This window comes from Blennius ocellaris, assembly GCF_963422515.1.
Source record: "Blennius ocellaris genome assembly, chromosome: 16".
In the NCBI taxonomy this organism is placed as follows: Eukaryota; Metazoa; Chordata; class Actinopteri; order Blenniiformes; family Blenniidae; genus Blennius; species Blennius ocellaris.
In genome coordinates this window covers 19,687,069-19,699,516 of record NC_137665.1, presented here as the reverse complement: position 1 = coordinate 19,699,516, position 12,448 = coordinate 19,687,069, and the positions used below count along the sequence as shown (strand labels likewise).

Genomic DNA, 12,448 nt, shown 5'->3' with positions numbered 1-12,448 from the left:
TATAAAAATAGTCTTTGAATTTAAATATAGTCTCTGTTTGTTGAGTCGACGTTAATTCCATAGTTTTCCCTGAATAAATATCCATCACAAGCTTCAGTCTCGAGGAGAAAAACATTGCGATTAGTCGCAATTAATTACAGACAATTGTGCAATTGATTAGTTATTTTTTTCTTAATCGTTTGACAGCAATAATGAAAACAAAAGCTAATTATGTTAATGTAACAATTTATTTAAAGAATTTAATCTAGTGATATGATATTTCATATCACTAGAAAAGGAAGAAGAAGAAGAAGATGGATGATACCCAGGCTTTTATCATTGACGCTAAACCTGAAACTGCTGTTTGCTGATTCTGCTGTTTGACGCCCTGCAGCAATACGATCCCATATTCAAATGGAGGAAAATCAAGGAAGGGCGAGAAACACTGAATTGAAGGTTTCTGGACCGACCAGACCGGGAGGAGGAGTGAAAGCTGGATCATATGACCAACTTCAATGTTCCCATCAGATTGTATTTTCTTGATTCTCCAGGAGTTTCCCAACTTTCTGTCCGTGATGAGATTGTTTGAGCAATAATAAACCCTTTATCAGAGCACAGTTTATCATACTGAGTTCTCAAAAGCTACAGATCTCTCTGTTTTCACTTTTTTTAAATTTAATTTAATTTATTTTTTGAAAGGTTTTCACCTCTGCTTTTTGTTTGGTTTTACAGCTTGTCAAGCTGAATGTTTATCTTCTACTGTCAGCCTGAAATGTAGTTGGGTGAAGGAAGCACATAAAACGCCGGCGGGAGACGAGAGACTCAAACTCCACGTTTCCCAGGGAACCGACTTTACTGGTTGAACTTGAAGGCGGTCCAACAAATAAACATCCATTCTTGTGTTTCAACACGGAGTGCGACTTTAACGGCTCCAGCCGACAGCATCACGTTTTGTTTACACCACAAGTGTGGTTTTACTTGGTCTATCAACACGATTCAAGGACCAGGGTGTCGCTTCAAGTCTGCCCCAACCAAATATGGTGGAGTGGAGTTTCTGTTTTTTTTCCCCCCCCATTTTGGGTGGCTCTCTGGCTTTGTTTTTCCTTTTGGTGTTTCTTTTGGCTTCGCCTTTTACCTTCTCCACTCAGACCTTGTTTTCACCTCTCTGATTCCAATCGTTGGTGGAGTTTTCAACCCACCTGGGAGATCCGGGCGTATGCCGCTGCTGCTCACTCCACCATCGTCCTCCTCGAAGTAAAACGAAACTGTCAATATTTTTACAAAGTCAAACAGTTGGTACTGAAAACGATTACAATCTCAACATAAAGTCCATTTTAATGGAACATTCTGGTCAAAATACAATGAAATGTCAAACTAAAACTAGTATAAATCCTCAATAAGCTCCTTGGTGGGACCAGACTGGAGCCTCTTGGTGGGTTTTGGACCAGGGGCCTGATGTTCTCTGCTGTTAAGGGAAAGTTAAACTTAAGGACGCGTGACGTCAAAATCGTCCTCCACCCTGCGCGCTAGGCTCCGCCCCTCTGCGGGGATTTTCCAGATGATTACATTACGGAACGTTTTCAAGCCGTCTTAGTGTCCCTTCAGCTTGAAATTTGCCAGTAAAAACCTGTCCCTTGTCCTCGTAAGGCAGGTTGTCCCCTCATCACGGTGTGTTAACAGTTAAAGGCCTAGTAAAATGTAAAACCCTACTTTGCAAAAAACGATAGTTGGGCGACTACTTATAAGGTTCCTCCGACTCTGCCCCACTGTTGTTGCATAACAAAGCTATTTGAATTTTGAATCCTTCTTCGTGGGCGTGATGTCAAGAGATGTGCAGATCTCGATCTGTTGTGTTTACATTGGCTTGCGTTGTTTCCCTCTTAAATATCAAAGTTTTAACAGTGTTTTGAAGTTATAGTCGGAGTTTTATGAGCCTTGACGAAAGATTGAGCATGAAAGAGACCCGGAGAGGAGAAAAGGAGCACGGGCGGCGGGAGCCGCTAGCTCGGGTGGCTAGCTGCTATTCGGGCGGCTAGTAGACGATCAAGTAATACCTGGACTCATCTTCGGTGATTCCACGCAGTGGGAAAAGCTCTTCAACATGTTCGATCCAGGAAGCCGGCCAAAACTCTGATCCTCCATAATGTAAACACAACTTGGGCGTGTGCACAACTCGTGATGTCACTCTATCAGAGTCAGAAGCTCCGCCCAGCAGAGGAAATAGCGCCGTTTATCGGCTATTTTCTCACAGATTGCCGTGTTTTAACATTTTACCCTTCGGCCAGTTAGCATGAAAATGATCCTAGAAGCGACACCAGAGTGTTTTGGAGGTCGAATTTTCATTTCACTAGGACTTTAAAGATGTGTCTGTGCACCGTGATGTGTCGTCCAGTACAGGTTGTCCCCTCATACCGGGTCCCCCTCCTCACAGGTTCTACTTTATACAAAAAAGAAAAGACAGATCTTCTCCCGAAAGGCCAAACAGAGTTTCTGTATGCGTGTGTGTCTGTGGCGCGACTTTCCTGATTTACATTTTCAAATGAAACAATTGTGAGACAACTTTGTGTCAATGCTTTAGTGTCACTCAGGCCGGGAGATGTTTCAAATTTGAATTACCCCCCCCCCCCTCCCATATTGCAGTCAGGACTGAACCCCCTGGGTCTTTTTTGATTAGTTGTTTCTGTCAGCGGAGTTATTCCAGCTCAACAACGCAACATTTGGAACAAAGAGCAACGCGCAGTGTGAATGAAAGGTGCAGCACGAAGGTGGCAAACCCTAAAGAAATACAGCTGTCTAATGATCACACAACCTGAAGGAAAGAATGATAAAAATCCCCAAACAAAGACGAGGTCATAAACCGACGCAGATCTAAATCTTGAGTGGGCGTAACGTCTCAGGGTGTTGGCCCAACGGCGACGCACGAGGGGGACAAAGGGAGAATTAATCACGATGTGACAGCGATGTCATGATCGGCAATAGAGGAACAAAACCTGCATTGATACATTGAGAAAAAAAAACAAACAAAACATCCAAGTGAAATAGTTGGCTGGAGACGTGACAACTCCCACGAGGTGACGGAGGAATTTGTCATACCTGTGGGGTGAATCAGATTGTCGACATGTTCATCACAAGGCTTATATTATAACGTCAGACGTTCCTTTTCACGATACGCTATTGGAACATCTTGTGTGACAACATTCCAAATCTCACTGGAAATCTGAAGAAAAGTCTTCAAGCTGACAGAACAGTGGAATAAATCACCAGTTCCTTTCTCGGCTATTTTAAGCGCTGCGTCCTCACATTGATATCAGTTCATGAATCTGTGTGTGCGTGTGTGTGTGTGTGTGTGTGTGTGTATGTGCGCGCGTGTGTGTGTTTTCATGTAATAATTTCACAACTTTGTCTGTAGAAATATTCCAATCCTCAAAGTGGCGGAGCTGCACTCTAACTAAACCCAGGCCCGCCCCTCCCTACACGCAGAACACGCGCTGTGCGTCGGGCCCCGCGATCCATGGGGGGCCCCTTTTTGCGCAAGTGAATTGAATTTCCCTCGTGATCAAGTATCATCATAATCTGCAAATGCGCAAAGGATGCGCGTGCATTTTGCCGAGAGGCGTGTAGAGCACCGCCACCAAGTCAGCCCGAGGCAGGAGAGAGAGAGAGAGAAAAAAAAAAGAGACGAAAGCGCGAAGCGTCACCATCTGACCAATCAGCGGTCAGATGGGCCGGCAGGCAGTTGTTTACAGGTAGAGAGTAGAGAGAGAGAGAGAGACGGCTTCCAAACGTCAATACAATAGTAATAGTAATAATAATAATAATAATTATTATTATGTTATTGGAAGGGGCCCCCCAAAATAAAACCCTGCTTAGGGCCCCCACTTGGCCCTGACTAAACCCAAACTTATGTTAGAAGTTTATTAATTAATTAATTTACGTTTTTATTATTTTGCTGATCTTGCAGAGAAACAGTTTCACCAAAAGATAATCTCACTGGAAATATGAAGAAAAGTCTTCAAGCTGACAGAACAGTGGAATAAATCACCAGTTCCTTTCTCGGCTGGTTTAAGTGCTGCGTCCTCACATTGCTATGAGTTCATGAATCTGTGTGTGCGTGTGTGTGTGCGTGCGTGTGCGTGTGTGTGTGTGACAGCAGCCCAGAGGTGGGTGTGTCTCCCTGCAGGTGAATAGGTCCATGCTGGTCCTGCAGCTCACACACCAGGACAGGATGTCCACCATGAAGCTGCTGCTGCTGCTGCTCGTCACACTCACAGGTCAGTGACACTTTTTAAAAAATATTTTTTTTTATTGGAAGCAGTTTCACATGTGACAATAAAATACAGTGTTCAATTTTGTTTTAATAGCTGGTGATGATTTCCACACGCCCTTGTCTTTGTTGTCAAATACTGCCGTTGATGACACTTAATTACTATTTAGGATACTTGTACTGTATTTTATATGGAGGATAGTTTACTCATACCTGAGTACAATTACATACATACATATGATTATATATGACTACATATGATTTAGTAGAGAAGCTCAAGGTTACAAAATGTATATAAATTCACATCACTGCAATAAAGTAGTGTTTTTGTGGATACCTGTAATTTAATGAGTATTCTTTTCGAAGTTTGTACTTGCACTACTACAAGTAGAAGTTGCAGCCTATAATCTGGACAATTATTTTGAAGAAATCTGGACTAAAAGTAATATTTGCAAGTACTTGCATTTCTGTAATTGAATGTTATCTTGAAAAATGATATTTTTCCTATTATTTTTGCAAGTATTTATTTAAACTCACCATGAGAATTCAAGGAATTGTTCTTTTTCTTGTTCTTTCTTTCTTTCTTTCTTTCTTTCTTTCTTTCTTTCTTTCTTTCTTTCTTTCTTTCTTTCTTCTTTCTTTCTTTCTTCTCTTACTGTGCCAACTGCTGTATTTTCGGACGCCATAACCATTTCATATTTTATGATCATTGCTCATGAGTCTGGCAGTTACGATAAAGTGACAGATAAAGCAAATTCAGAGCAACACCTGGCCATGAATAATTCATTAAATTGTGAAATAATGAAATATGTATTTTTTTTGGCAAAATTTATTTAGATTTAAATTTATTAATGTCACATTTATATTTTTATTCCCAATTGTGATTAGTTAATAAGAAATTTTGTTCATTATTTGTCAGCATATTTGTTTAACTTTGAAACATTTAGACTGTGAAATTATTAAATAAATAGTGAAATAATTATACATGCTTTTTTTTTTTTAACATAAAATAAGTTCTTAATTAATAAACGGAACATTTAATGACAAATGTATACATTTAATTCCAATTTTAATAAATGGATGACACATTTAATTCATTATTTAATGGTGTATTTATCTATTTTATTTTGGCACATTCAGTCCTCCGTGGGTGTAAGGATAATTTATTATTTATTTATAACTCTATTTATTATTTTTCCTGTCAATATGGATACGTAGATTTTGTTGGTAAATATGGACATAAATAGCTACGTCGGTATGAATGTGAGGTGGAGGGGGGGGGGGACAATAAGCGTTGCTTCTTCCTACTCCTTTTCAGATATGACGGGCCAATAATTTTTTGGGATTTATGTCCTCATTTATTTATTTATTTTTTGGGCTTTCTTTGCTCTGTTATGGTTGCTTGTGTTTCTAGTGTATCTTTTGTTTTGTCGTTGACCAAAATAAGACTTCACATCCTGTCCGTCTCTCCCACAGGAATCGAAGCACAGCTCGATGGTGAGTTTTGTCTTTTCTTCGGTTAGTTAATTATGTCTTTTTGGGTTTTTTTTTGTCATCTTTTTATCAAACACACAAAAAGAGAACCAATTTAAAAAGAAATAAAAAAAAGCTCATGAATCCACATGTGATTTAGAAATCATCCGTCACCGACAACACGAGACCAAAGTCAAGTTGACCTTCATCTTTTGGGCGTTTAAATGGTTTTCATCCTCCAGCAATGGAGCTTTAAGGCCCAACGGCACCAACTGGAGCCCAAAGCTGTTTTGGAAGTTAAAATTGAGCGACTACGTTTTGGTTTAACTCCCCGAAAATAAAACATGTCGGTATTGAGTATCAGTGCCCACTTTGCATAACTCAAAATGAAATGGCCCCCTGAAACAATATTTTACTTTTCTTAGATTAAAAAAAACAAAAAACTTAATGCGAACAATGGGGGTTTTACTCTGAAAATGATTTTAATGGTAAACTGATTTGTAGAATCAAAATAACTGGCATTAAATGTTCATTGACTTCTTCTGCTTGACTCTTTATGAGGCGAGGTGCAAAGAGTTTTATCCCGTTTATTAAAAAAAAAATTAAAAATTAATGATCTTTTTCTTCCCTTGTTTATTTATTTATTTTGCCGTACAACTCGTTCTGCGCTGTCGGGGACCCGTTCACAAAAGAACATCGAAACGCGCAGAGAAATGGGAGTGGTTTTTAGTTAAAAACAAACAAACTGCGAGCAGATTCTAGTCCTCACCTCCTTCTGAACCGATCCTCCAGTGTGCGGCCAGGCGCCGCTAAACACCCGGATTGTGGGCGGCCAGGACGCTCCCCGGGGGGCGTGGCCATGGCAGGTCAGCCTGCACTTCCAGAACCAGTCCTTCTGCGGAGCCTCTCTGATCAACAACCTGTGGCTGCTGAGCGCCGCCCACTGTTTCCCCAGGTGAGTTCTCGCCCCACCCCCCCCCTACATGCACACCCGAGTTCCTCGCCCTAACCACCTTCGCCCTTCAGCAACATCGCCAACAACCAGGCGGGCCTGATCGTTTACCTCGGGCGCCACACGCAGCAACTCGCCAACCCCGACGAGGTGTCGCGCAACGCGGCGCAGATCATCCTCCACCCCAACTACAACACCGTCACGGGAGACAGCGACATCGCGCTGGTGCGGCTCTCCGCCTCCGTCGGCTTCACCAACTTCATCAAGCCCGTGTGCCTGGCGGGCACCGGCACTGAGCTGGGGGTCGGGGTCATCGCCTGGGTCACCGGCTGGGGAACCATCGACGTGGGAAGTGAGTGCTCGCCGGGGAATTCTCCGTCTGTCACAGGGGTTAAAAAAACAATTAAATGAAAATAGTGCCAACGATGGCCTTCGTCAGTTTGTAAGGTAAGGCAAGGCAATTTTGCTCAGTGTGAAGAGAAAAACCTAACCCTCACACCAAACCCAAGTATTAATCTACCTTCTCTGGCACGTCCAATTAAATTCTAATCGTCACAAACCTGAATCTCTAGATCAGGGGTGTCAAACTGATTTTAGTTGAGGAGCCACATCAACCTGATCTGACCTCTGGAGGCCCAACAAGTCAAACGTAACATATTAAACTGCAGATATGGACAAATGCAAAGACTTTCCTTCTTTTGATCCTTTTGTAGCTGCAAGGATTTGACAGTCTGTTCTGAAATATACATATTAAAGTTAACCAGATATTATTGTATTTGCAAAAATAACCCCACAATATCTGTATCTGGATATCATATTTTTATTCAGGATTAAAACAATTTGTCATCATCTGGAAATTCTTTTGAGTTTACGTGTCTAAAGTGTCACTTCACATAAGTTGGACTCATTGTTTTATTGTGAAAGGTGTTGAGTCATGTGACCTCCACAGATTGCATTCATTAATTCTGACCAAGGGGCGGTTTTGAATGTCATTTTTGCCAATCTAGTGTTTTTAGATCAGCCTCTGTCAGTTTTCATATTTATACTTTAAAAAAAAAAAAAAAAAAATCACATGGCACCGGATTAGATCCTGTGGCGGGCCGCTTCTGGCCCCCGGGCCGCATGTTTGACACCCCTGGTCTAGATCTTTGTGTTTCCCACAACCGCTGAAAGATTAGTACATGTCATCATCCAGCCAGGACCAGACAATTAGTTGCTCTTTAATTGCAGCAGCTTGTAAAGTCCTTCCTTCAGTAAAGTACCTTCAGGTAACTGACAGAAACACCTGCTACTTCCAGTGGTTTCTTGTCTGCTCTCTGGTCTTGCTATTGACGTGTGTGACTGAAGGACGGTGTGACTGAGGAACGGTGTGACGGTACGTTGTTCCTCTCAGCCCCGCTGCCGGCGCCTCAGACGCTGCAGGAAGTGGACGTTCCCATCGTGTCCAACGAAAACTGCAATTCCTCCTACGGCTTCATCACCAACAACATGCTCTGTGCCGGGACGGAAGGGAAGGACAGGTGTCGGGTGAGGCCATCAAAACAACCACACACACACACACACACACACACACACACACACACACACACACACACACACACACACACACACACACACACACACACAAACACACACACACACACACACACACACACACACACACACACACACACACACACACACACACACACACGTAGCAGTAGAGGAGGAAGTAGAGAGCAGGAAGTAGATGAGTAAGTAGAGGGGGAAGTAGAGGAGGAATTGGAGGAGTAAGTAGAGAGGAGGAAGTAGAGGAGTCAGTAGAGGGGGAAGTAGAGGAGGAAGTGGAGGAGTAGGTAGAGAGGAGGAAGTAGAGGGGAGGAAGTAGACGAGGAAGAAGAGGAGGAAGTAGAGAGGAGCAAGTAGAGGGGGAAGTAGACGAGGAAGTAGAGGAGGAAGTAGAGGCGGAAGTAGAGAGCAGGAACGAGAGAGGAGGAAGTAGAGAGGAGGAAGTAGAAGAAGAAGTAGAGAGGAGGAAGTAGAGAGGAGGAAGTAGAGGAAGAAGTAGATAGGAGAAAGTAGAGAGCAGGAAGTAGAGACGAGGAAGTAGAGGGGGAAGTACAGGAGGAAGTACAGGAGGAAGTAGAGGAGGAAGTAGAGAGGAGGAAGTAGAGAGGGAAGTAGAGATCAGGAAGTAGACAAGGAAGAAGAGGAGGAAGTAGAGGATGAAGTACAGGAGGAAGTACAGGAGGAAGTAGAGGAGGAAGTAGAGAGGAGGGAGAAGAGAGGAACTAGAGAGGAGGAAGTAGAGGGGGAAGTAGAGATCAGGAAGTAGACAAGGAAGAAGAGGAGGAAGTAGAGGAGGAAGTAGAGGAGGAAGTAGAGGCGGAAGTAGAGAGGAGGAAGTAGAGGGGAGGAAGTAGAGGGGAGGAAGTAGAGGAGGAAGTAGAGAGGAAGAAGTAGAGGAGGAAGTAGAGAGGAGGAAGTAGAGGGGAGGAAGTAGAGGAGGAAGTAGAGAGGAAGAAGTAGAGGAGGAAGTAGAGAGGAGGAAGTAGAGGGGAGGAAGTAGAGGAGGAAGTAGAGAGGAAGAAGTAGAGGAGGAAGTAGAGAGGAGGAAGTAGAGGGGGAAGTAGAGAGGAGGAAGTAGAGGAGGAAGTAGAGAGGAAGAAGTAGAGGAGGAAGTAGAGGGGGAAAGTAGAGAGGAAAAAGCAGAGAGGAAGAATGTTTGATATCTGGATTGAAGAATACAAATGGCGGTTGCTCAGGCTACCATTAGCGCTGAGCAAGTTAGCCCCTTTAGCCGGCGGTTGCTTCCTCTTTATGGCGGTAATGTGTGACGTTGTCCAGACGCTTTGATCTGAAGTTGTGTGTGTGTGTGTGTGTGTGTGTGTGTGTGTGTGTGTGTGTGTGTCCAGGAGGACTCCGGCGGTCCGCTGGTGGTTAAGAACGGTTCTGTGTGGGTGGAGGTCGGCGTGGTGAGCTTCGGCCGAGGCTGCGGCGAGTCCATACACCCCGGCGTCTACGTCCGCGTGTCGGAGTACGAGCCGTGGATCAAGAGCCACGTCACCACCAACCCGCCGGGCTTCGTCCGGGTGGCCTCCAGGGCCTCCCCTTCCTCCACCATCAGATCTCTGGGCCTCTTCGCCCTGACTCTTCCTCTGCTCCTCTTCCTCCAGCAGGACGTTTAGGCTTCATGCTGGGAGTCCATCTGCTGCTTCAAATCACCAATTAACATGTCAAATTATGTTTCCTTTTGCCCAGAAAATGACTTTCTGCTCCCGGAATGAAGCGTTTCCTCAATGTACTCACTGGTTTCCTCTAATTATTTATTTTAGACACATAATTTTGGGTGTCTTTGGAACCTACAATGGTTTGTTGTGAAATTGTATTTTATTCCGACTTTAAACTAAATGGAAACTTTTCCTTGTTCACCTTGAGCTTGCGGCTGGATACTGTTTGATCTGAAATCACTCCATAATTCAGTGCACATTCGTAATTAGAATTGATTAATTCTCATTATTAATACTCTTATAACACGCCAGCCTCCATGCTAAACAATTTATGGCTGTGATGTAGCAAAATATCAACACACGTGCACAAGTTTCAGGTTATTGACGGCGATAAATGTATTTAATCTTGTAGTCTTTGTATTTATGAACAATTATATAACTGTGTATGAATAAATGGCATGTCGTTTACTGACATCATATCATGTTCAACTATTTCACCCTGAAGGCAAGAACTTGGTTTTGTGATGCGACTCAACTAAAATATTTTGCTTGAGACGGGACCTGAAGAGATCAAGTCATGTTAACTGTGATGAACTGATGCGATCAGAGGGTCAAATATTGGCGGCAGTGGACTGCAGGTCCGAGTTCTGGACGGTTCGGTGTTCAATAAACTCTATATTTATACCCTGTGAAGCTTTATTGTCGAGCTGGAAGGTGTGTTCTTGGTGATAAATGTCTGAGGTACGTTGATATTCAATGTTAACTTAATTTAAATACAGAGCGTTTATAAACCACGTCACAACAAGCTCAGCTTTTTTTTTTTCATTGAGAGAGCCCCCTGGTGGTGAAACCTGACAGTTCTTTTAAACCGAGTGAACAGAGAGCGCGAATATGACTTTTTTAAAAATTAAAATACTTGTAAACAAGTGCAAAAAGAAGCTTAATTTTTAGAAAATGAATGTGTTTTGGGGCTGGTTTACTGGGAATGACAGTTAGTCTGAGTTTAGGGAAAACAAAATGAATATCAGGTTTATTTTTCAAACAATCCATCTTTCAAAGCGTTTCAAAATCCTTCATCTGTCTGCTCATGTGGTTTTTTCGGGGGGTTTCTCTCTGTTAAAAGCACCTAGAAATGACTGTGTTGTATATGGTGCTATATAAATAAAGTTGAATTGAATTGAATTGAAAAGTGTCGGCCAGATCGGTTGCATGGAAAGTAATTAGTTACTGAAAAAAGTAAAGTTGGCATTACAATACATCACGATACATTTATTGTTTTTTTTTTCAATGTTTCAAAAACCTCTGCTTTTATTATTGTCTATTAAACACAATGTTCAGCTCCAACGATCCAGTACAAATAAATAAACTTTGCATTTTGACACGAAGGACTGAGACGAGGAAATCCGGGCCAAGAAAAACAAGAAGGCGGTTCTTCAAGAACAATGTGAACAGAGAGAAGAAGAAGACTAGAGAGACAGAAGAAGAGAAAGAATGTTGGAGAGAATAAAGAACTTTAAGTCTTTTCAGTCACCTGACAGACGCCATGTTGGAATTCATTGGACACTGTTGAGTTCTCCCAGTCGGTCTATATGCGTATGGCGGCTTGAGTGTTCTACCTTTGCAAGGAACATCTAGTTCGTTAGCCAGGCGATCACTCGCGCAGTACTCCAGATACTCCAGATAAGTTTAGAAAGGTTTAGCATTTAGTTTATTATTTAGCAGTTTGATTTTCAGATGTATTTGTTAATATGGGCTTTGTTTCATTAACTTATCGTTATGGTTTTGGTTGGGGGGATTTTAATTTAGTTTTAAGACACTAATGTTACCTTTTATCACCTGTGACGTTCTAAGTTGTTGTTTTTAGCGTCATTCATGGTTCTACTGCTGGAGAACCAACACTCCTCAATCCTCCAACGCGCCTTAAGCATTTGACACCTTTTGTTGTGCACTTTTGAAAATAAACCAAAAAGACGTAAACCCACTCCATCACCTCTTATTTCCTCCCTGTTCAGTCCGGGGCCACACTGGCTATCCCAGGCTTACAGCGTTTAACGGGGCGGCCATCTTGAAAAACTGGTGGCCATCTTGGATTTTGAGCTGGAGAGCATATTTGTCTTAAATAGCATATCCTGAACATAATTTGTCCCAAATGTTTACGCCACGCTGGCTCTGGAGTCGTTCCCCGTGCCGTGGGCGCCATCCAGCAAATCGTGTGATTTGTTAACTTGGCCAGGGAGGTTAAATACGCCTCAGAACTTCCTCTCCAGTGACCCGACAGGAAGGAAGCGTTCGTCTTCTGATCGTTGTTCCCAAAGGTTGGGTCGGCATTTTAATGAACCATGAAGCTGGTATTCACTGGATTTTATTCAGCGAAGATCTTTTGTAAACAATAAAGCTGTGAGCACTTTTTTGCTTGGATCCGTGGCTGGAAACTGCAGCGCCCCCTAGGATAGCCAAAAGCATCCCCAGGAAAAGTGAATAAAAAAAAAAAAAAAAAAAGTGGTTTATTTAGATTCATTTTTATGTGTGAAGATCTTTTTTTTATTTTAATTTTTTTAACTAAAAAGCAGT

General features: G+C 42.6%; 1 protein-coding gene across 1 annotated transcript; it reads left to right on the top strand.

The window, feature by feature from the left end:
• Positions 1-4,207: 4,207 nt before the first annotated feature.
• On the top strand, positions 4,208-10,561 carry LOC308141588 (tryptase-like). Its single transcript, XM_080511791.1, has 6 exons — positions 4,208-4,250; positions 5,720-5,740; positions 6,509-6,671; positions 6,743-7,020; positions 8,062-8,195; positions 9,563-10,561. Exons 1-6 carry the CDS (start codon positions 4,214-4,216, stop codon positions 9,833-9,835), a joined length of 906 nt encoding a protein of 301 aa, XP_080367917.1. The 5' UTR covers positions 4,208-4,213; the 3' UTR covers positions 9,836-10,561.
• Positions 10,562-12,448: the final 1,887 nt, after the last annotated feature.

Coding starts and splice junctions, on each gene's coding strand:
- LOC308141588 (XM_080511791.1), top strand. CDS start 4,214: ATGAAGCTGCTGCTGCTGCTGCTCGTCACACTCACAG. Junction 4,251..5,719: donor GCTGCTCGTCACACTCACAG/GTCAGTGACACT, acceptor TCTCTCCCACAG/GAATCGAAGCACAGCTCGAT. Junction 7,021..8,061: donor GGGAACCATCGACGTGGGAA/GTGAGTGCTCGC, acceptor TGTTCCTCTCAG/CCCCGCTGCCGGCGCCTCAG.